Below are 24661 nucleotides of genomic sequence, written 5' to 3'. Positions count from 1 at the left end.
AGTCCACGAAATAATTTGAATTTATGCTCAAATGAGTTCCATTAAATAACAATTTAGTACAAAATCTATATTTTAATGGTTGGCCTCAAAGCCAATTGAGTTTATACTCGTAAATGTGATCAAAGAAAGTTCTAATATCGAGTAATTACCTTCTCTCTTAACTTTTAAGGCACTTAGAAGCGATGAGACATTAGAAAATTCAAAAGACTAATATGAAAGTCTAAAATATTTTTTGAGAATTTGAAAACTTTCGAGGACAAGTTGAAGAATCTCAGGTGTATAACAATTCAAAACTTTGATCAATTCTTGAAACCAATGATTGATATCCAAAATTAACATAGACGTCGAATTAAGAAAATTAATAAACTAAAGATCAACTCAAGAAGGTAGATTGTGTGAGTATAAACATTCAACCTTGAGAACAAATGCTTTATCCTCCAAGTACACATTGAAGAGAAGGAATAAAAACCACACGCACCATAAGTTGTAATAATATTATTCAAAATACCAATACACATTTGAATTCATTGTTTTCAGAATTCTTGTGCAATCAACTCCCAAAGTTACTCAAACAAAAAACATTCCTCCACTTACTAAACTCTTCAATCAATTTTATTCTTCTAATATATGTGAGTATCTAAGTCAACTTATGCACACTTCGACTAATCTTATAAAACAATCTTCAATCACCTACTTGTTAAAATTATCACCAAAATCTATATTCTTTTTTTTTTTTTTGCAAAAAATGATTTCTAAGAATGACGCCAAACCTATACAAATTTTATTGATAAAAAGAAATATAATATTAAGAGGAGGAAATTAAGTAAAATTATAGAAATTAAAGAGGGAGAGAGGAATCATCCATATTGTTCATCTCTATATTACAATTGAATGTTGCATGTATTAAATATTAAGTACAAGAAACCAAAGCAAATGAAGCATTTTCATGGAAATATTTATTTTTCTATATATGTAAATGTAGGATCATAACTAAGATACGGGATATTCTAACTATGCAAAATGTAACCAAACTACTTAGGAGTTAGTCTAATTGGACATACTGAAAATGCAACACACCTAGCCGCTTTGGCCAACATAAACCGCTCGTTTTCTGTCAATGGTCTTTCAATTACCTTCACAATATTTGCATCCTTCAAAACAAGATCATCATATGAGATCAAAAGCAATTATTAAGAATCCAAGAATACATGTTTAAGTAAGGTAGTCGAACACTTTTTGAGTAAAACTATGCTCTAGACTTCAACGATTCAGTTTCTATCAATTACAAGAATCAATTTAGTTTTTCACATGTTAACACTTTTTCAGTATAGTCTTTTATTCTTGATCGATCGGTGGATGATAGATTCCTATGGCAAAATTATGTCATATACTTGTTTATTACCATCTAATTTTAACATTCATCATCAATGAGGAAATAAATGAAAATTTTGAAACACCAACGTGAGGAACCAAAATATACATATGTGCCCAGACGTTCTAGGTATACATGTTATATTTTGAAGGAAAAGTTTTAGTTTCATTTAGTTCAAATTTAAGAAGTTTCATGTACATTACACTTCAATTTAGTCTAGGTTGTTAATGCACACATTAAACAAAACATTGATAAGGTATGCCCACTCGATCAATCTTGGTTCAGTTAGTACGATGAGGATACTAAATGAACATATCCTCACGACATCAAAGAAAAAGATCAAATAGAAAAATCATTTCGTAATAAAAACATTTTAAAATTAAGGACCAACTCACAATTTTTAGGCCAAATTGATGATTTTAAAAAAGGACTTACTTTCTTTTGCGGCTGAACTGAAGGCCTAACACTGGCAGTGTCACCGATGACTATTACATTGTTGACATTCCCCCTTTCGTCTCTTTCAGCAGGTGAAGATGTTGAGTGCCTCCACTGACCATTTGTGATGTACTTATAGTAATACCTACAGGCCATTAAAAAAATCAATACAGCAGCTCTTTAATCCTTTATAATCCATAAGATTGAGCAAAATTTGTGGTAGAACCACAAATTTTCTTAAGCAATGACGATAACGTTCCAATTTCTAAGTTGCAATGTTATTTTCCATATATTAGAGAGCAAAGAGTTCCGTCAGCAACATATAAACAATGAAAATACAAATAATAATTAGAAATTTTATATTAATAACCGAGTTTGCAACGTTTGTTCCTTTAATAGAACAAAAGACAGATAAGCTGACCTAGAGAGGCTAGGTCGAATTTAGTAGGTAACGCGATACTGCTAAAAATGGCATGAAAAGCATAACAAGATTATGCTAGGCCACCAATTCTATTTACGTATCATAGGAAGAATAAGAAAAAACATGAAACCAATGAGGGGGAGACAAGTGGCAAAGAAGATCATAACCATGAAACCAATGAGGGGGAGACAAGTGGCAAAGAAGATCATAACCATGAAACCAATCCCGAGCAGGCACGTGTTGAAGGGGAAGAAAGCAAGGAGGATGGGGACCAGAGAGGGGACCCACAGTCCGTTAGTAGTGGGGATTAAAAGGGGGACAGGAGGCACAGAGAAGGAGAGGAATGTTTTGAAGCAGAAGGCAGGGCAGCCACCTCCTGAGAGGGGAGAGTGCAGCACAGGTTACCGTTTGTTTATTTTGTGTTTTAAGTGGCTGGTTGGTAGCAAGGAAGGAGGGCAGAAATTCCTTGTTATTGTGTTTTGTTTTTCCTTTTCTCTGTGTGTATTGTTCGCAAGCTTGAGTGTTCCTACAAGCTCAGTGAGACTATATTATTAAGCTTAGTGTTATTTTGTTATTTAGTTCTTGGGCTGTAATCTGAATTTTGAAAGGAAATAGAAAAGGAACTGGGAGTGTCTTAACATTTTTGGTATCAGAGCATCATACCTGGGCAAAACGTATCCATGACGAAAGCAGTGGAAGAAAGGTTGGAGACGGTGGAGTTGGAAATGAAAAGGCTACCGGTGATAGAGGAGAATATAGCCTTGTTAGCCAAAAGCATCGCGGAAATGAACTCTCAAATCGACAAACAGGCGCAACAGCAGCAGGTGATACTGAAGTACATTGAAGGAATCGTTAAAGAAGATTCTCCCGAACGAAAGGTAGAAGAAGGATCTACTAGCAAGGTCACCATGGCAGAGGCGTCACCTCTAGCGATGGCTGAAGAGCCGAAGCTGGAAACGAAAACAGAGGAAGAGCGATCAGTAGATCGGAGTAAGTTTAAGAAGGTGGAGATGCCAGTATTCGATGGAACCGAACCCGACTCATGGCTTTTCCGAGCAGACCGATATTTTAAGATACACAACCTGACGGATTCAGAGAAACTCACGGTGGCGGTGATCAGTTTCGATGGGCCTGCGTTGGATTGGTACCGATCACAAGAAGAGCGGGAAGCTTTTGCCGGCTGGGATGATTTAAAACAGAAAATGCTGGTGAGGTTCCGAGCGACCAGGGAAGGAACGTTGGTGGGCAGGTTCTTAACGATCAAGCAGGAGACCACAGTCGAGGAGTACCGGAATCGTTTCGACAAGCTACTGGCTCCGGTGGCTTCCCTACCTACGGTGGTGTTAGAAGAAACGTTTATGAACGGGTTAAGCCCATGGTTGAAGTCTGAAGTAGAAACCCTGGAGCCCAATGGGCTGGCCCAGATGATGAAGCTGGCTTTGAAGATAGAAAATAGGGAAATGGTCCGAAGGGAATGTGGGCTGATCAGTGCCTACGATAGTAAAACGGGCCATAAACCCCTGCAAACTAAGAACACCATAGCGACAGCCACGAAAGAAGGAACGACCAGTGGAAGTTGGCCAATGAGAACGATCACCCTGAGAGAGGTAGCTACGGGGGATAACCGACGGGAAGGGCCCACGAAAAGGTTGTCTGACGCAGAGTTCCAAGCTCGAAGAGAAAAGGGCTTGTGTTTCCGTTGTGGGGAGAAGTACTTTGCAGGGCATCGATGCAAATTGAAAGAACATAAGGAGCTCCGGATGCTCGTAGTCAAAGAAGGAGGGGAAGAGTTAGAGATTGTGGAGGAGGAATTCTTTGATGCGGAGGCTGAGATGAAACAAGTAGACGTGCAAGGCGTGGAGAACTTAAACATCGAATTGTCGCTTAACTCCGTGGTGGGATTGAATAACCCGGGGACTATGAAGGTCAAGGGAAAGGTAGGAGGAGAAGAGGTAGTGATTCTGATCGACTGTGGGGCGACACACAACTTCATTGCGGAAGATTTGGTGACCAGATTGGGAGTAACATTGCAGGAGACACCGAACTATGGAGTGATCCTGGGGTCGGGAACAGCAGTCAAAGGGAAGGGGGTGTGCCAGGATGTCGAGGTGCACTTGGAAGGTTGGAAGGTGACAGATAGCTTCCTACCTCTGCAGCTGGGAGGAGTAGACATGATCCTAGGGATGCAGTGGCTCCACTCTCTGGGAGTGACCGAAGTCGACTGGAAAAGGCTGGTGTTGACATTCCATCATCAGGGGAAGAAGGTGGTGATACGAGGGGATCCGAGCCTTACCAAAGCTCGAGTAAGTTTGAAGAATCTGATGAAATCGTGGGGAGCTGATGATCAGGGGTTCCTCGTGGAGTGCAGAACCATAGAGTGTGGGCCGTTGGAAGAGTATGAACAGGATAGAGAGCCAGGGGAGATGAACGCGGAACCAATAGCAGCCCTGCTCCAGCGGTTTGCTCGCGTGTTTGAATGGCCCTCAACACTCCCACCCCAGCGTGGCATTGATCACCATATTTACTTGAAGAGTGGAGCTGATCCAGTCAACGTAAGGCCATACCGGTACGCGCATCATCAAAAGGAAGAAATGGAAAGACTGGTGGATGAGATGTTGACCTCAGGGATTATTCGTCCGAGCAAAAGCCCGTACTCCAGCCCGGTTCTGTTAGTGAGAAAGAGAGACGGAAGCTGGCGGTTCTGTGTAGACTATCGGGCATTGAACAACGTCACGATCCCCGACAAGTTCCCTATACCGGTGATAGAAGAATTGTTTGATGAATTGAAGGGGGCTAGTGTGTTTTCTAAAATCGATCTCAAAGCCGGTTATCATCAAATAAGAATGTGCCCAGAAGACATCGAGAAGACCGCGTTCAGAACGCATGAAGGGCATTATGAATTCCTGGTGATGCCGTTTGGATTAACCAATGCTCCCTCGACTTTTCAAGCCCTGATGAATCAAGTGTTTAAGCCGTATTTGAGAAGGTTTGTGCTGGTATTCTTCGATGATATTTTAGTGTATAGCCAAGGGATGGAAGAGCACCTCCAGCACTTAGAAGTGGTCCTAGGATTACTCCAAGAAAAGGAGTTATATGTGAATATGGAGAAATGCAGCTTTGCAAAACCGCGGATTAGTTACTTGGGGCATTTCATTTCGGAACAAGGTATCGAAGCAGATCCAGAAAAGATACGGGCAGTGAGTGAATGGCCAACTCCGGCTAATGTGCGGGAAGTTAGGGGCTTCCTAGGACTGACGGGCTACTACCGGCGTTTTGTTAAGAATTATGGAACAATAGCCGCGCCACTTACCCAGCTGCTTAAGAAAGGTGCGTACAAATGGGGTGAAGAAGAGGAGGCAGCCTTTGGTAAACTTAAGAGAGCCATGATGACTCTTCCGGTACTCACTATGCCCGACTTCAGCCTGCCTTTCGAAATTGAATCCGATGCTTCAGGGTTCGGAGTGGGGGCTGTGCTGACTCAATGCCGGAAGCCGGTGGCGTATTTCAGTAAAACTTTGAGTATTCGAGACAGATCAAGGCCAGTGTACGAAAGAGAATTAATTGCCGTAGTCCTTGCAGTCCAGAGATGGCGGCCATACCTACTGGGAAGGAAGTTCACGGTAAAGACAGACCAAAGATCGCTGAAGTATTTGTTGGAACAACGGGTGGTGCAGCCCCAATACCAGAAGTGGGTAGCAAAACTCTTGGGGTATTCGTTTGAGGTAGTTTACCAACCCGGGCTGGAAAACAAAGCAGCCGACGCCTTATCCAGGATAACTCCAACAGCACAACTGAACCAAATTACAGCTCCTGCTTTGATAGATGTAGAGATCCTCAAAGAAGAAACCAGGCAAGATCCAGCGCTGAGAGAAATCATCCGGTTGATCGAAGAACAAGGGATGGAGATACCCCATTACACCCTGCAGCAGGGGGTGCTGAAGTTTAAGGGAAGATTGGTAGTCTCAAACAAATCCACCTTGCTTCCCACGATATTGCACACCTACCATGACTCTGTGTTCGGAGGACACTCGGGGTTCTTAAGAACTTATAAGCGGCTGACTGGGGAAATTTATTGGAAGGGAATGAAAAGGGATGTTATGCGGTACTGTGAAGAGTGTGCCATCTGCCAACGAAACAAGTCATCAGCCTTAACCCCAGCAGGGCTACTGATGCCTTTAGAAATTCCAGATGCAATATGGAGTGATATCTCCATGGACTTCATTGAAGGACTACCAAAATCCAAGGGATGGGATGTGATCCTGGTGGTGGTGGATAGGTTGAGTAAATATAGTCATTTCCTGCTGCTGAAGCATCCGTTTACGGCCAAGATGGTGGCTGAAACATTTATAAAGGAAGTGGTCAGACTCCATGGGTACCCGAGGTCTATAGTGTCCGACAGGGACAAGGTTTTCCTAAGCCATTTCTGGAAGGAACTCTTCCGTCTGGCAGGTACTAAGCTGAACAGGAGCTCCTCATATCACCCCCAATCGGATGGGCAGACCGAGGTGGTAAATAAAAGTGTCGAGACATACTTGAGGTGCTTTTGTGGGGAAAAACCACAGGAGTGGAGCCAGTGGTTACATTGGGCCGAATACTGGTACAATACAACCTATCATAGTTCGATTGGAATTACTCCTTTTCAAGCCGTCTATGGACGTTTACCTCCTCCCTTGATTTATTATGGAGATATGGAGACACCTAATTCAACGCTAGACCAGCAGCTGAAAGACAGGGATATAACGCTGGGGGCCTTGAAGGAACACTTGAAACTAGCACAAGAACGGATGAAGAAACAAGCTGACAGTAAACGAAGGGAAGTAGAATTTCAGGAAGGGGACATGGTGTTTCTCAAATTGCGTCCTTACAGACAGGCATCCATCAGAAAGAAAAGAAATGAAAAGCTGTCTCCAAAGTATTTCGGACCGTATCGAGTCTTAGAAAGGATCGGGAAGGTGGCATATAGACTTGAACTACCCGCTGAGGCTGCTATCCACCCCGTGTTCCATGTATCCCAGTTGAAGAAAGCGGTCGGAAGAGGAGAAACCGTACAATCATTGACTCCATACATCAATGAAAACCACGAATGGATCACACAACCGGAAGAGGTTTACGGCTATCGCAAGAATCCATCTACTAGGGAATGGGAAGCCTTGATCAGTTGGAAAGGACTGCCCCCACACGAGGCGACATGGGAGAGTTGCACTGACATGAAATATCAATTTCCGGAATTCCACCTTGAGGACAAGGTGGATTTGGAAGAGGAGAGTGATGCTAGGCCACCAATTCTATTTACGTATCATAGGAAGAATAAGAAAAAACATGAAACCAATGAGGGGGAGACAAGTGGCAAAGAAGATCATAACCATGAAACCAATGAGGGGGAGACAAGTGGCAAAGAAGATCATAACCATGAAACCAATCCCGAGCAGGCACGTGTTGAAGGGGAAGAAAGCAAGGAGGATGGGGACCAGAGAGGGGACCCACAGTCCGTTAGTAGTGGGGATTAAAAGGGGGACAGGAGGCACAGAGAAGGAGAGGAATGTTTTGAAGCAGAAGGCAGGGCAGCCACCTCCTGAGAGGGGAGAGTGCAGCACAGGTTACCGTTTGTTTATTTTGTGTTTTAAGTGGCTGGTTGGTAGCAAGGAAGGAGGGCAGAAATTCCTTGTTATTGTGTTTTGTTTTTCCTTTTCTCTGTGTGTATTGTTCGCAAGCTTGAGTGTTCCTACAAGCTCAGTGAGACTATATTATTAAGCTTAGTGTTATTTTGTTATTTAGTTCTTGGGCTGTAATCTGAATTTTGAAAGGAAATAGAAAAGGAACTGGGAGTGTCTTAACAGATTATCAACAAATATGCACTTAGTAGACTGATGTACACGCTTATACTTTAGATGCTAGTAAGGCAATCTTTTTATACTTACTTCCCCTGAGGAAGTTTCATTTCTGCTTCATATCTAGGTCCACCCTTGTGACTAGCCTTGACCGGTTCTTTCCAGTTACCAGTAAAATCTCCAACCAAATTTACATCCTCCCCCTGTACTGGACAAAAAATTGAAATGTTTTTCATCATAAATAGAATAACGAGACAATTAGCAAAGATAAACAGACTGATTCCGCAATTACCTCTTGTCCATTCCATACGAAAGTGACGGCATGAGTGGGAGGTCCATCATGCCTTCCATTTTCCACCATTGCTATGAGATCCCAGGTAGCCCAAGCGATAGCAGGCCTGCAAAAGGATTTTGAGAAAGTACAATAAATCTTCAAAAAGAATATATTATAGTGAAGGATATGCACCATGAATTTTTTACTCTGCTTCTGATTAGCAAAGACATTGAAAAAATTGAGGAAGGTAAACTTTATAAATAAAGAAACATCTTGTAAAAGGGGGAAAAAACAAAGAAAAGCTATTTGATATAAGCTAAGTAAGAACTTGAAAAAAGTTTAGTTCGTCAAGGTAACGTGCTGGTATATCCACAGGGTAATCTGATATTTATTATCCATTTTAAATATGATTGAGTTCTAAATAAGAATGACTATATCAACGAAGTTTCTGTTCTTACTTATATACAAAAAATCTTCCTTACATTTAACTAATCTGGAATCCACGTGCAGTCGTATACGAGAATAACATTTGATTTTCGTAACCCGTATTTATACATGCATGCAAACTTTATGCAACCTCTATACCAGCAATGGGCAATCACGTTAGTTCTTCCAATTTATATGGAATGCCACTCATACCATACAATAGGAAATTCGGAATTATTATGTGCATTGATACGTGCAGACTGTGAAGTGGTATTGAGAAGAACCTGTCAGGTTTGCAGGAATGCAAACTGGTGATAAAATTATAGGCTGCATGAAGAGAAGTATCGGTCATCCAGTGTAGATATGCAATCACACTGGCTGGAGATCGATCAAAACCAGAGGTACAAGTTATAAAAACTCGATGGTTCTTTTTTAACAGTCGTAGAAGTAGACCCACACAGAATGGTAGTTTTTTCCTCAAATCATAAGAATCTCCTTCCCTGAAAGAAAACAAAAGTATTCAAATCAGCCATATAGTTTATGCGATCAACATATTTGAAACTGAGAATGAGAAACTTAAAAGTAGTGCTAATAACAAACCAAAGTTTTGGTCTTCATTTTTGTTCAGTCATCAAATTTCTTGAATGAAAATTTACGGACATAAAAGTGATAGTGATAGCACCATGACCAATCTATCAACTTGAGCTGGATATGATGCTAAATCTTTATTCACCTGATAGGATAGCTGATCATTAGAATATCAAATTTTTGGCATGACTCGTTGATCAACTTGGCATTAATCCCCCAGTTTTCTGCCTCAGTTGCACTTTGAAAATTCAGTACAGCGGTGACTCCCTGTAGCGAAAGTTTGAAAGAAGTGTAACCAAGATGGACTAAGAACCGAGCAGATGAGCATCAGGAAAAGAAAATTCCAAAACAGAAGAAAGATACTAATGGACAGAACAGGAATGTGTTTGCATCTAAGTAAATGCTTCCAAAAGCAGGCCAAGTTGTATTCAACCCAATATATAAGAAGACACAGAACAACGAAAACCTAAAAATGAGTCAACTGTACCAAATTTTGACTTGAGCAACATCAGTTGGGACTAAACGTACTAGTGATCTTTCATCTTCTCCTCTAAAAACCCAGGTAGATTTTGCTGTTGTTGTAACAATGTAAATTTAGGGATTGATAGTATATGTTTACTAGAGTCTCATATGTCGATTTAAAGTACATATTTTAAAAAATATCTTGAGAATAGTGATGGAAGATTATTCTGCAATACAGGTAAAAATTACTGAACTCCAGTAAAAGGTGCCTAATGGTTAGCGTCAGCAGCATGAAGCATGCATTGTTGATGGTCATATTTACTGTTTAATAAACCAACATTGAAAATACAAACCACGTTATTTGACAAAGCCTCAACATCTGCTTCCGTCTGTATACATGACCCCACATAGATTTGCTCCGTGATCTATCAACACAACAAGTTTAGAACAGAAGATTAGCACCATGCTATATAAAGCATGTGGGTGGGTGGGGAGTACACCCTGTCGGTGTACTGACAAATTATTGACTCAAATATGTCGCTAAAAATAATCAACACATAGTACCAAATTCCACCATGAAAACCCACCTTACTATAGCTCATACCACGAGAGTGATCATAATATAGCTCCCCTTTAGACCGTTCTAACGCCTTGACATATTCATCTAGGGGGAAGCTCCCATGAGCCCATTCTCCATCTCCAGGCTCATCTTCAGTAAATATACCAACAAGTTGGCCGATTTGAGGTGCGAGAATGTTTCTCTGTATATGTGATTTTGTATCTTCATTTTGATCTCTAAGAAGTTTCCAACCTTCTGATGTTAAGAACTTAGAGGAGAAAGCTGCAAAGCCAGAGTTCCCACTGCTTTCATCAGATGTTTGTAAATTTGATGCCAAAATTTCTTTCTTCCAAGTAGCAATAGGCACTCGACCTCTATTAAACAAAATTTCTAAATCGTTTGAAAGTAGAAGCTGTTGAATAGGAAAAGGAGAAAAAGGTCTTTCAAGGACCAGGCTAAAAGATCCCGTTTTCTCCTTCAGCATCATCCTGAAGAAACCAAATACTGAAAATAAAACAAACATTAAAAAAAAAAAATGATGAATGGGAAAAATCTCCAAAATCAAATCATAGAAAATTCAATCTATTTTTAAGCCCAAGATGTTTACTTCATAAACCTCCATTATTCTAGTTTAAATCTTCACTAACTTAGAAAAAAAAAATCTACACCCAATTCATGTAGACCCTCTTTCAAGTAAATGGTGCAGCATACTGTGTATCACCAAAGTCTTTAATCTCAATGAGATTGACGCCTGATGAATCGCTTGCCTTCTTTAAAGTGTCCCCCACCATGATTATTCTTGACTTCTCAGCATTACCCTAAAAAGATTATAGTTGATGCAGTCAAATACCTGGTTAAATTACCGAGGCATCACCAAATAATTTCAAAAATATATAATAAATAACAAACAAACAAAAGCAACCCAACACATTTCATTTACACAATAGATCTTGAGGTAAATAGTACTTCTAAGTTCTAAGGCCCTAACTAACTTTAGTCCAGTTCTTAATCTAAAGTTTCTGTTGCGTTAAATGTCAATATTTCAACTTATTTGAAAGGACTCATTCCAAACCATTGCTTCATACAAACATCAATACAAATACAGAAATAAACAAATAAGAAAGGAAATGAATACCCCTTTCTTAAGCGAATGAACGAAGATTCTTCCATCGACGGAAATCGCAAACCGAATGCCGAGCGGCTTCTCAAGCGTAACCATGTATTCATTGAGATTCATCTTAAACGATGAAGAAGAAGTATCGGACATGGCGAAAATCTTAAGAACTCGACCATTGAATGAAGCTCTCGGTCTCGGACCATCCCTAATACCCCCATTTCCAAAGCATAAATCTCTTCCCCAAAACAACGACGATTTACTTGCTCTCAACAATGGGGAAGATGAATAATCAATAATCCCCACACAAGGAAGCTGCAGAACCGCCATTCTCGAACTCAGATTAACAAATACAAATTACAAACTACACATAGAAATTCGAAAATTTTGTAAAAAAAATGAAAAAAAAAAAAAAAAAAAAAAAAAAGATATCTAATATCCCACGGCTGACGTGGTCTTAGGTGGGTCCCATGACACGAGGATATTTAATATACATGAATTTTTTTTATTATTATTTTTTGATGTTCGTATGCGTGAGCGACCATCAGATTCGGGTGAGGTGCTTTATTGTATTAGGTAATTATGGTGAGGAAATGACACGTGGGCTGCTTTGGAGAGGTTGTTGATTAAAAGATGTGTATTCCGAGAAGTAGAGAAACCGATATTCCCGCCAGATTTTATTTGAGGAGAGAAAAAGCAAGAGGCGCCAACAGCATTTTGTGACCGAGTGATCGGATTTAGAAACTGTCAAAGTTAGGATGAAGAGACACGTGTCGTGGTTTGATTTGTAAGAAATGGACGGTTTGTGATTGTTGGAGAGTCCAGCCCATCAGATTTGCCAGATTCTTTGGGTTTCAGATATGCATGTGGATGATTCTTATGTATCCCACTTGTGTTTGAGATTGATACTTAAGAATTTAGAAGTGACCTTTTTTTTTTCCTTTTTCAAATTTCATTTGAGAAAAATCTAATAATTTTTTATCAACTAATTATTTTGTTCAATGAAATATAAAAGGTTTGTAAATTATTTTATTTTTAAAAAATTTGTGTTTTATAAAATATTTGTTAGCAAAACTAAAGGTACTTTTTAATTCCTTTAACATTTTTCAAATCTATTCTTCTTAGCTTATGGTCACTTTTTCTTTATAAATTTTATTCTTCAAAATTAAAAATGTATTAAATCATACCATATTGATGATTTACAAAAATTAAGGAATTTTTTTTTAATATTTAACCATTAGTCTACAATAAGTAAAATAAAAATGATTGTAAATGACAAAAGTACTAAAAATATTTTCAAATAAATGCATCGAAATTGATAGAAGTCTATTATGATTTATTATTGATAAAATCTAAAATTTTACCATTTTTGTAAATATTTTGGTTTTTCTTAAAAAATGCATGTATTCAAAACCACTATTCAAGTAAATTATAAGAAAATGTAAACTTGATAAATCTATTTTTAGTTTTTAAATCTAAAATATAATAATTTTACGGAAACACTATAGCCAATTAAATTTGTTCAAATAAATTTACCAAACACAAATAAGTTTTCTTGGCTTGAAATTTTTTTTAAAAAAATTGTATAACACAATAATTAGTTGTGAACAAATGTTAAATTAAAGATAATGAATCATAATTAATGACAATAGCAAAGTTGTCTATAGTTTTTATTTATTCTTCCTTATTTCTTTTAATTCAACAAATAATGGCAGAATTCAAATTTCTAACCATGAGCCAATGACACAATTATTAATCATTTGAAACACGTTTAAGTTGACTATCTAATTTCTCAATTACTTGGTAATTATTTTACACTACTGAAACCAATGAATTGAAGCAACTAAAAACTTCAAGTAATATCATAGGTCGGACAAGACCATAACTCTTAGTTCAACTAAAAGAGACTAATCCAAACCATATATTCACATTTCATCCAATGAATCACAACACTAGTCATGTAAAGTTTAAGGTTCGTTTTAAATTTGTCGAAATTATTAAGTCTAATAGCAAAAATGAAATTAACAACCCAACTAAGGTAATTATAAGCTACTGGTTAGACAAAATCATGACTCAAAACTAGAAATTAATTATGAAATATTAATGCACATAAGCACACACATATAAGTCAACCAAATAAAGCTAAAACCCTAAGACCAATACTGTTCCAATACTTTCAAGGCTATTAAATAGACTTATATGTATTTGTTACATGCAATGATGTTGGCTTATCTTTTATCCTAATAAATTAAATTACTTGCAGCATTGGCAAACATGATTGGTACCTACCATGAATGGTCAATGAGACTCGAACAGTAAGATGATCGTGAGCCTTCACAAATCTCATACTAATTTGACCAATTAAAAATGTCTACTTAAATGATCATACATCAAACACTCAATTATTTTGCTTTACACGTATCTCTCTATCTAAGTTTTCACTAATATTTTTAACTTCACTTTCACATCAACTATCTTAATCGATAGTCTTTAACGTCCATGCCACTTTTATTTTCAGAAAGGAAAGAGAAAAGTGTAATAGTTAGTTTTAAAATTTGGGAGATAGTATTTATCATTTTGATCGTCCCTTGAAGATTGGGTATCAAAATGAAGGCACCAAATATGGGCATGGAGGAACATAATTATAAATTGTATAATTATGATATTTTGCCAACTTCCCATCTTCTTCCACTCCACTTGGCTTCAAAAAGGAGAGCCAAATTCCCCATTTCAAATCTAAATTCCAAATTCTTCCTCCCACGCCACTCTCTCTCTCTCTTTCCTCTCTTTTTCATTTCTCGACCTAACACTTATTATTACAATCAATTAATTCCCCACCCAACACAAAAGTGCTTTTTAGGTAATTCTATATATTTATTTCATTACATTGTTCCAAAAAGTTTGTTTTCCATCCCTTTAAATTTTGTAGTGGTAAAAAATTTACATTATTAACTATCATTGTAAGAAACATTTATGGCAAACCTATTTGTACATAATTCTAAAAGTTTTACTTTTTTATATTGACACTAAAATCCTGTCATAAGAAATTTAATAATGTCATTTCTACATTATCAGATGATACTTTCTTTATATGTTATTATTGAATTATGTACCATGGTTGAATTTAGTTTGTGAATATTTTTATAAATTTTAGACTTAGTTTTTGTTAGTTTATTGTTAATATTTTATAAAGAAAGTTTGCCTTTCTTTTGTGCAACGAGTGAGCGTATGAAATTTGAAACTATAGTCTTAAAAAGAAAAATACAAACATCAATTTCATTAGTGGTCATGGAGTGTTTGATTAAAATAATGTAGATTTATATATGTAATAGGTTGCAAAATATTTATTGTCCCTACAAACTATCCATGTAATCTCATTGTTTATCATTGTTGAGAAATAATAACAATAATGAAAAATAATATATAAAATATCGACTACGTGATAATTTTTACACATTTTTCATACCCAAATGTATTAAGATTATGAACTAAAGTATCCAAAAAATTAATCCCTTGTTAAGCTCAAAGCATTATAGTTTAGGAGTCTTTGTTATTCAAATCCAAATAGTAAAACTAATCATGAGTGAAAAATTGTATATAATAAAATGAATTTCCAATACTAATGAATCAAAATCAAACATTGTTTATAGAAATATATAATACTCTTTCTTTTGGAAAATGATATTTAATTAATCTAATTTTACTATATACTAATTAATAGATTATCTAACATAAATATGATTGGACAAAAGATTTGTGTGGGAAAATGAACATTGTAGATTTTGAGCCTTTTAGTACTAAAAGATGATGAGACACAAAACTGTGAATTGATTAAAATGGAACAATCTCATCACAATCGGATATGGTATAATGTTTTATCAAACTCAAACGTAAGTATTGAAAAAGAGAGAGATAAGTATTATTTGGAAAAATATATAAATAAAAAACAATAACAATTTTGTTCTTATGGTACAAAACAACAACATATTTTGAGATATAGATTGGGATTGTTGACTATGCACAATTTTACATTAAATAATTTATCCACACGGAATGAATTCTAATCTATGAATGATTTGTTTCCTAAAAAAAAAAATAATATATCAAATTTTAGATAAATCCATATTTAAAAATAGCTCTATTTTTTTTAATATAAAACAAATAAAAGCATAATATTTTAACCATAAGTTTTTAAAAATAATAAAATATTAAAACTATTTACTATATACCGCAAAATTCATCGAATTTTGTAGCTGTCGTTTAAGTTCTTTTGCTATATATATTATTAATTAAGAACGAATATTTTTGAAAAATTATTGAAACTAACAAAATTGCTCAAAATATTTAAAAAATATAAAAAAATATATTAAATTCTATCAACGATAGACATTGATTGAAATCATTGATAGAATACGAAGGTTTGCTATATTTTTATATTTAAAAATGCTCCAACTTTCAATATATATATTTTAGTTTAATTATTAACTTTATAAGATAGATTATATTCCAACATAAAAACGAAAAGAGTCTACCAATGATAAAAGGAAAAAAGTTATCACATAATAACTTATTATCACGCAGATATCTTTCTTGCATTGATATACAATGAAAATCAAAGAAATGAAACATGGACTAAAAAAAATGGTAATATCAAGCAAAAGTTGATCCCAAATTCCATCGAAGTTCCCTATGGAATCTCAAATCAATATCGATTTTTAATACTCTCGTTGTATACATATATCTAATAATCTAAACATTGTATAAGTTCAAAGATGACCTAAAAACTTGTTCATCGATCATCTTTATTTTCCCCTTTTTTTCATATCTAAACATAAACATTCTAATGTATACTAAGATGTAAAATATGAACCTCATCTCTCGCATGAACAGAGCTTTAAAAATTAAATGCTCTGCCCAATCAAATCACGTTTTTACTCCAACAACCAACCGATTCCGGCTTGTAATTTGTAAGGAAGATATGATTTCCTTTTACCTTCTTCTTTCAACGTACGATTCCTCACGTAGAACGATTCGTGTGCAGAGAGAAGATCTCCACCCGACTTATTTGGTTTCTTCCTCGATTTTGTCTCTGATTTGATTTCTTTTGCCTTCTTTGAAGGCGTTGATGGCGTGAAGGAGACGTACGATTGTTTTCCGTCGCTCTGACTTCTCCGTAGAAGGTCTCGGATTCCCCAACGCTTTGTTGACGATGATCCAGTGGATCGGCTCTTCTTGCAAGCCGGATTCGGCGTTCCGATGGATTTAGGTTTCCAAACGCAGTATGTTTCGGATGGAACTCCTTCCAATTCGTCCACTGACGACAACGACGATGAAGAAGACGAAGAAGAAGAAGAAGAAGAAGAAGAAGAAGATGACCGCGGATTGTTATCGCGATCTCGGATTAGAAGCTTCTCTAAAGGAATTCGAATCGGCTGCACGATTGGTGAATCTCGACCGTCGATTTCCGGTGTTTCAACTCGAGGTTCATCAAACAGAAGATCGGAATTGAAAAGCGGAAAGGCGGGAGGGGTTAAACCGGGAGGTGGCTGAAGGGAGACGAATTCGAAATCATCGTCGTCATATTGTTCCTGATCATGGAGGTTTGATTTGTTTGGGGTGTGGGGAGGATTGAAATCGAAGAAAGAGAAGGCACGGGCTCTTAGGGCGGCGTCAGAGGTTGTTGATCCGGTGGAGTAAGTGTTGAAGCTGGGACACATTCCGAAATCATCTTGTTGGATATGAAGTTGGAGAGACATGGCGATGAGTTGGTGATGAAGAAATGGGAATTGAAGAAGGGTTGTATATTTATAGAGAGAAAGGGAAGAGAGGGGGGTTTGAGATGGGATGAGATGAGAGTGGAGGAGGCGAGTAAAGTTCACAATAAAGTGCACCAAAAAGACAAATCTAGAAATCCAAATTAAATTAAAATAAAATAAAAATATATATATATATATAACTTTAGTTGTGTAAAGATCCTTCTTTTATTTTTATATTTTGATTTTCAATACAATAGACGTGTGGTTTTTTTGGGTAAAATAATTTGGGTGGATGAGAGTTATATCGTTACTATTCAGTGGAGTTCATGCAAAGATAATAGATTTCAAATATATATTAGTTTCACTTTTTTTTCTTTTTTTTTTTCTTTTTGATTTACTCTTTAGAGAAATGTGTATTGAAAGATCATACTAGGTTTTGAAAACTAAGAATAGGTTTTAATTTTAAAATTTGTATTTTTTTTTTTTTTTACAATTAAATTAAGAAGAATCCAAGTATTTATGATCAAACCATAGTAAAAAAAATTAAAGAAAATAAATAATATACGATACATTCAAATTAAATTATTATTTAACAATAAAAATTCCCTGTTTTATGAGTAGTTAATACTTAATATCAATAAATTTAATTAAATAAAAATTAAGCAAAATTGAAACGATATTTACCTTTTGTTTTTAAAGAAAAGTCCCAACCAAGTTAAAGTAAGAACATAGAAATACCGTGCTTACAACACTTCACTAAACATTTATGAAAAAAGGACGATCACGCAAACTAGATCCCAAAGAAATACCTTTTAGCTGGAGTTTGGGCTGTAGAATTCTAATCATGACGAACAAAGCGAAAAAAATCCAAAAACATCATCAAAAGATATAACTAATTGTCAAATTTCCTTAATCTCCGGCATGTCCTCCCAAAGAGGATGAATCGTGCCATTAATTTTTTTGATAAGAATAGTTAGATCTTGTGCGGAGAGCAAGAAACCATTTTGAACCCCTTTACTTCACAATTGACCCATCTAATTCTAACCTCACTATCAAGCAACACTACACTAAAACCAGCAATAACCTTACTATCAAGCAACACTACACAACAAAACTAGCAATATCCACACAACACTAAACCAAGCACAGTCAACAAACATGATCCAATTCAACATAAAGCTAAAAGGACTAAGCAAATTTTTTCTCCTATCAATACCCCATATATGAACAAACCAGAGAGATAACCCACAGCTCTTACTTAAACACATGATTTTATGATTAAAAATGAGAATCTAACATGAATAATTTAAAGTGTAGTGAAGAAAAATATTTCATGCATCCAAAGCATTACCTATTCTCATATACATCCATCAAACTATGGAACCGTAAAATTTGATGTGTTTTGAATTTTATTTCTTTTTATAATTGATATAGATGGTAAGAAAATGAGCATAAAAACAAAGAAGGTCCGAAATGCATCCAAATATTAGGTAGCACAAACCAAAATTTGAAGGTTGAAATAAGTTGTAGAATAGATAAGTGGAATAGAGAGTTGGTAGGCAGTAGAAGAGGGAAGTAAATTAAAGTAGATTGGAGAAAAAGATTGTCCGTCCATCCACCCTCCAAAAAACGACATGTTCTTGGAAAACGTGGCACCCATCCACTCAATATTGCTTACTTAAATTACCTTATACAAATACATACCTCTCTCTTTCTCTTTCTCTTTCTCTTTCTCTTTCTCTTTCTCTTTCTCTTTTGCTTTTTTCTCAAAAACCATAAAAATAAACACTTAAATTACTTTCCCTATTTTCTTTTTTTTTTAAAAAAAAACAAATTAGGAAACACACATTTTTTCGAGAATTTTGAAATTGATAAAATATATACAAAATTGTGTATGGTGAAATATTTTTCCTGATATTTTGTTTCCTTTTTGTTTTTTTTTTTTTTATGATTTAAAAAAAGAATAGAAAGCTTAGAAGGGGAATGTAATAATGGAGATAAAATGAGGTGTAGACACGTGTGGAATCGGCGTGTGAGATGCTTTGCCCTTTACTTGACTGACACGTTGTACGCCCATATCGGAAGAAACACGTGGTCTTCTTTTCAACGTTGAACTGTTTTCTACAAACTACAAACCAACTACTCATCATTTCTTTTTTCTACAACTCTTCTATTTTGTAATTTGTTTCTTTTCAGTAAAAATTTTTCTCTCTATTTAAATCTTTATTTTTTTTATATAATTACTATTTTAATATTTAAATTGATGCAACTTCAAACCTAAATCATTAATAATAACTTAATAATTAAACTTGTAATTAATCTAAAATTTCATAGTTTAATCTTCCTTATAAGTTGATTAAATCATATTCTTAAAAACTACTATTTTAAACGTCATTTATTTAAACAGATCCATGTATCTATATAATTTAAAAGTTTTCAATATATCGTGCTTCAAATTTTTTTATAAATGTTTCAAAACTATCTTCATGGAGTATTTTCGTTTAGAATTTTGAAAAAAAAAACCTGAGATTTGAAACGATTCGAATATTCAAGTTTCCATGATAAGTAATTGCGATATAATGTCATGTCTAAAATTCCAAAGAAGTTCCACTTTAATAATAGCTTTGAAACATTTACGAAAATTCGAGAATAATGTTACAATTTTTGAAAATTTTATGATTTTTTTTTCTTAAGAAAAAAAGAATCATATTTATAGGTAGAGTTAAAGATATTTTTTAGGTCAATTACAAAACCGATCTCTATATAGTTTTAAAATATAACATATAGCTTTTATAAAACCCAAAATCATCATAGATAATCTCTACATTAAAAAAATATTAATTATATTATTTTAAGCGATAAGATGAAATTATATATTTCTCTTAATTATGATGATCAAATTTATCGAGTAGAATTTTATTATTTGAACATTTTTAAAGATAGTATAATGGATTAAACTTTTTATCTATATAAAAAAATAATATATATAATTTGAAATTTGTATTATTTTGTCCTTTATAATTTAACATTTGTTTTGGTAACTCAATAATCTAGTGATTAGGAGAGGTCATTTTCATCGTTTGATAGTCCCAACTCATAGCTATATAGAATCGTATAGAAATGGTAAACAAAGGCAATGTAAGATATTGTTAACCACTGCCTGTCAATTTCATATAATTATTAAACATTATAAAATCAAGATTGCAAAATTCTCCATATCTACTTTTACATTAATTTAATAAAGTATGATTCATAAAAGTAAAACCTGTAAATTAAAATTGATTTTATCTCTAATGTTTTGACATGTTGGTGTCACTCAGAATAATCAAATATAATATGTTTTGAATTTAGTGTTCATGGTTAATATATATATATATATATATATATATATAGTTTATTATATTCGTTGATTCTTGTCTAAGATTGTCCCAACTATTTAAAGGTTGTGTTTTGCCTTTTTGGTGACATTATCTTTCTCATCAACTTTTCGGACACACATCTAATACACAAGATTCTAAACTTTAAATCGTATCAAAAAAAGAGTTTTTAAGCGTTATATTCAATAGATTTTTAAATTATAAAAATTATTGATCGAAAGCATCTTTGACACTTTTCTAAATTTTTTATCTTTTAATTACTGCAAAAAAATAGGTTTACTTGACACTTTTAACAGTCAAGTATTAGTTTACTTGACGCTTTTCAATGTTTGTCAAGAATAAGAGATTTTTTTACGGTTTTTAAGCGTTAAGTAAAAGTATACTTGATAGTTTATAAACGTTAAGTATATGAGATTAGTTGACATTTTTTACGTGTCGAGATTTTTGATCGACAGTTTTTATTAGAATGGTCAAATATTTCAAAAAAGTTAAGTATTGACAGTTTTCTAATCGTGTAACTCCACGAAATAAAAAATTTAAAAATTTATTAAATATTAGGCCATTAAATATTAAAAGTTTAAGGAGTAATTGATTATTTTGGTGTGTCATAAAAGCAACTACCTTGAAAACATGTTTAGCACAACATTTTTGCATTTTTTGAGAAGTGAAACTTCTGGTATGATTAGGGTTTGTTGTGGAGTATTGAGCCTATAAGATGTATGGGTTATTCTCAACCCAACGCTATTTAAATACAAATGAAATTAGATGCAAAATTTGTAATACCTTCTCTCGTGATTAAATCAAAAGGTGTGGCCATTTTTATTGATTTTTTTACCTTCTCATACAGAAGATTAAGTGAATTTAACTTTTGATTTTTGAAGTTTAGAATTGGTTTTATTTGGTTTACAAAATCTAGAGTTAGAACTTTCGGTCTTTATGATATAAGTGGTTCGATCGTGAGATGAGTTGATATATAAGTAGTTGAAAATGTTAAGGCCGAGAAATAACTTTTGTTGAAACCAGTTAGTGCCTTTCTTCTTTCAATTTTACCTAGTTCATATGAAACAAAACTTTTTACATGTAAAACGAACCCAATAAATGATAGAAATGTGTGTTAGGAACAGCTAACACATGCCACTTGAAATTGATTAGGCAACTTCCTACATTAATAGTTGATATGAATGATAAGCCTCTAATCTACTGAGCTAAGTTGTGTAATTTTGAGAGTATATCACCTTCTTTGAAGTCTATATTCTTCGCTTTTTATCCTTGTTCTTGTAGTTAATTATTTACGAAAAAGATTGTTTAAACCGTTCCTTTCAGATTGAGCTTTACTCTAATTAGTTGATTTTAGTTCCTGGTCTTTACTGTTAGGTTTACAAAGGTTTTTATCTGACAGAACACATTCTTTTGGCTATAGATTGAACAATACTGCTTTGCATTGCTTCAGATCTTTCTAGTTTGAACTCTGATAAAAAAAAAAAACTGCAAGTAGTTCTCTTCAGGAAATCAGTGAACTTATTATTTCTAAATTTCTTTGAAACCAAAGAAAAAGGTCAGTGCAGTGTGAAATTTCTCACATCAAAGCCCCTATGCTAGTAATTGGCTCAAGCTAAAGCTGAGGTGAGCATGTATGAGTGACTTTATGAAAGTGTGGTCTCTTTGAGTGTGTGTTATTTAATTCATTCTCACTTAATATGTTGTCCTGTGTTTCCTTTTAGACAATAAGTTCATGCATCTTTCTGATTTTCTATTGAATCAAGAAAAAGGGAACCTAAAATTTTGTGGTATTCGTTCTTAAGGGAACAAAAGGATATATTGTTATACCAATTGAAGAACTGATTTCAATCCCCAAGCTAAACAGAATGGACCAAAACCATTCTTTTTTGTAAAAATCTTAAGATTGTATCCTTTAGAAACTTTTTTATAATTACTCCAACCAGATTGTGAACTAAAATCGAACTAAAACTCTCGAAATTTGCCTTATAATATCAACAATAAATGAATACATTGAAGATGTTTCTTTTAAATTACTAGTGTCTATACATCAATGGATGAACCAACAAACAGTGAATTAAGGTTTCAGTTCAATCTTAATGTGAGGCAAGCAAGCTAATCAACAAAAGTATGTATCATAAGGCATAGGTTGTTTGGTGTACTTGAACATGTAATGTTGCTGCTATTGCTAAATTGGACCTGACAGTTACTCTGTTGTGAGTTAGATTAGTTAAAACATGGTTTGGAAGTACTTGAATCTGACCTTGACCCTCACTTTGCTCCATCTCCAATGAATACACTACATTTTTTATGAGGTTAGGAAACAACAATAGGCTTGAGAAATCAACTGTCCAAGTCGTTCCATTCGCCCTCGTCGATCCTCTTCCTACCGTCGATTTAACCACCATCCCACGTACATTATTTCTATCTACCACCACTTGATCAATTCTAGTGAAGGGAGTCTTGGATTCATCCAACTCAACTATTCTCACCCCTGTATAATCTCCGGAGAACATGTTATCCACGATATTCAATCCGCTTATTACTCCCCCTATCGATTTCAATACAACCAATGCATTCCCTAAGAAGAAACATCCTGTTATATGCACTTGAACTGGATCCTCCACCACCACTCCTGTGTAATCCAAGTAGCAATTCACTATCCTTGTTTGTGTAAAACCAGGTTCCTTCACATAAATTCCTACCCCACCCAATGCCCTCGCCTTGTTGTAACAATGCACTCCCATTATCACATTTGCTTGTCCCAATACCATCACTCCAATCTCTGCTGAATATATCACTATGTCTCTCAACAAATTGTCGTTTCCCATTATTTTCACTCCAATCCCTGAGAAATCCTTTTCCCCTCGGTCTCCACCGACATTTATGTGTTGCCCTATGAAGGAGTTTCGTATGTAGCTTTCATGCCCACCTTCAATTACTATTCCCTCGCTCGTGAAGTGTGATACGTAACAGTTATCTACTGTAGTTCTCAATGAGTTGATAATGGCTATCCCACCTCCTCTGAAATTGCAGTTTAACATTAGATCCTTGAGTGTGATATATTCATACATCACAGAAGGTGATGAAGGCCTTAATTCTATAAGATGGCCATTGCTTGGAAAAGATTCCGATGCACGTAATGATCCTCCATGTATCTGTTCCAGATGTGTAATCTATTTAAAAACCAATTGATGATAAGAGGAGTAATTCACGTATCTTAGTATTATATAAGAGATACCATGAAGTTGCCGGCAGATGTGTCCGGTAAGCGCAAGGGACGGCTTATCTTGTAAGTCCCTCCATCAAGGTGAAGTTGAGAACCTCCAAGGTCTAAAATGCCTTTCATCAAATGACCATCTGTGGGATACTCAAATGCATCGGAAATGGCTTTCTCTATTGCCTCAGTGCTGTCAGATTCTCCGGTGGGATCAGCTCCATAGGCAACCACGTGATAAACACGTGACCCCGACATTGCCTTCATGGTTTGTTCATCACATGGTTAGACAATTCCAATCCAAATCCAATCGATGCCAACTCTAATAATATTGTGTCGCAATATATAGAAATAATAGAGATGAAGAGTTACCGTGAGAGGAGGTCGAGAGGGAGCTGCAGAAGAGAGGGTATTGTATCGATAGTTGTCGACGCGTCTCATGAAGTGATGATCTTCATAAGAAGTGGAATATGAACTCTCACTCACAGTCACAAATGTGCTGACGATAATTGCATGAACAAAGCATATAAGGAAGGGCATAAGAGTATAAGAAGCATAGTTTGTGGGATTCATCTCTCTCACACTTAGTAATGAAATTGGCAACGAAATGAGATGAATTAGAAGATACACATATATATATATATAAATATGCTTGAGATGGAGGATGGGTGGTCTCAATTTCCAAGTGGTCAAATCTAAGATTGGAAATTGCACTCAGTTGGACTTTTATTGTCAGCTAAAATTAACTGTTTATGTTTAGTATTAATTTGATTTCTATAAGTTTGGTTTGTCCATATCACTTGTTGATATTTAGTATGAGATATTTGTGAGGATT

General features: G+C 35.1%; 3 protein-coding genes across 5 annotated transcripts; all 3 read right to left on the bottom strand.

Moving 5' to 3' along the window:
- Window positions 1–805: 805 nt before the first annotated feature.
- Window positions 806–11852, bottom strand: LOC103487090 (phosphoglucan phosphatase LSF1, chloroplastic). 3 transcript variants are annotated; one of them, XM_008445299.3, is made up of 10 exons: window positions 11501–11852; window positions 11077–11183; window positions 10394–10853; window positions 10160–10231; window positions 9490–9611; window positions 9041–9256; window positions 8349–8454; window positions 8147–8259; window positions 1808–1952; window positions 806–1151 (listed from the first exon to the last, which is right to left on the bottom strand). In XM_008445299.3, exons 1-10 carry the CDS (start codon window positions 11807–11809, stop codon window positions 1032–1034), a joined length of 1770 nt encoding a protein of 589 aa, XP_008443521.1. In that variant the 5' UTR covers window positions 11810–11852; the 3' UTR covers window positions 806–1031. The 3 variants fall into 3 exon arrangements, with proteins under 3 accessions (XP_008443521.1, XP_008443522.1, XP_050939827.1); XM_008445300.3 differs by having other exon boundaries at window positions 11077–11215; window positions 11501–11650; XM_051083870.1 differs by having other exon boundaries at window positions 10394–10869; window positions 11501–11519.
- A 4165-nt stretch (window positions 11853–16017) lies between these two features.
- Window positions 16018–17510, bottom strand: LOC103487091 (uncharacterized). Its single transcript, XM_008445301.3, has one exon. It carries the CDS (start codon window positions 17233–17235, stop codon window positions 16411–16413), a length of 825 nt encoding a protein of 274 aa, XP_008443523.2. The 5' UTR covers window positions 17236–17510; the 3' UTR covers window positions 16018–16410.
- Window positions 17511–22618: 5108 nt separating this feature from the next.
- On the bottom strand, window positions 22619–24418 carry LOC103487092 (polygalacturonase QRT3-like). Its single transcript, XM_008445302.3, has 3 exons — window positions 24199–24418; window positions 23851–24087; window positions 22619–23767 (listed from the first exon to the last, which is right to left on the bottom strand). Exons 1-3 carry the CDS (start codon window positions 24397–24399, stop codon window positions 22745–22747), a joined length of 1461 nt encoding a protein of 486 aa, XP_008443524.3. The 5' UTR covers window positions 24400–24418; the 3' UTR covers window positions 22619–22744.
- Window positions 24419–24661: the final 243 nt, after the last annotated feature.

Source organism: Cucumis melo, chromosome 4 (assembly GCF_025177605.1).
Source record: "Cucumis melo cultivar AY chromosome 4, USDA_Cmelo_AY_1.0, whole genome shotgun sequence".
NCBI lineage: Eukaryota > Viridiplantae > Streptophyta > Magnoliopsida > Cucurbitales > Cucurbitaceae > Cucumis > Cucumis melo.
This window is presented reverse-complemented; position numbering and strand designations above follow the sequence as displayed.

Bases quoted from the DNA above. Each gene is read 5' to 3' on its own strand.
- LOC103487091 (XM_008445301.3), bottom strand. From the start codon at position 17,235: ATGTCTCTCCAACTTCATATCCAACAAGATGATTTCGGAATGTGTCCC.
- LOC103487092 (XM_008445302.3), bottom strand. From the start codon at position 24,399: ATGAATCCCACAAACTATGCTTCTTATACTCTTATGCCCTTCCTTATA. The intron at 24,088-24,198 runs GTAACTCTTCAT...CAAACCATGAAG, and splicing joins CCTCTCGACCTCCTCTCACG to GCAATGTCGGGGTCACGTGT. The intron at 23,768-23,850 runs GTATCTCTTATA...CATCTGGAACAG, and splicing joins CATCTGCCGGCAACTTCATG to ATACATGGAGGATCATTACG.
- LOC103487090 (XM_008445299.3), bottom strand. From the start codon at position 11,809: ATGGCGGTTCTGCAGCTTCCTTGTGTGGGGATTATTGATTATTCATCT. The intron at 9,257-9,489 runs GTGAATAAAGAT...GTTTTCTTTCAG, and splicing joins ATGATCAGCTATCCTATCAG to GGAAGGAGATTCTTATGATT. The intron at 1,953-8,146 runs GTAAGTATAAAA...AATGGCCTGTAG, and splicing joins ATGAAACTTCCTCAGGGGAA to GTATTACTATAAGTACATCA.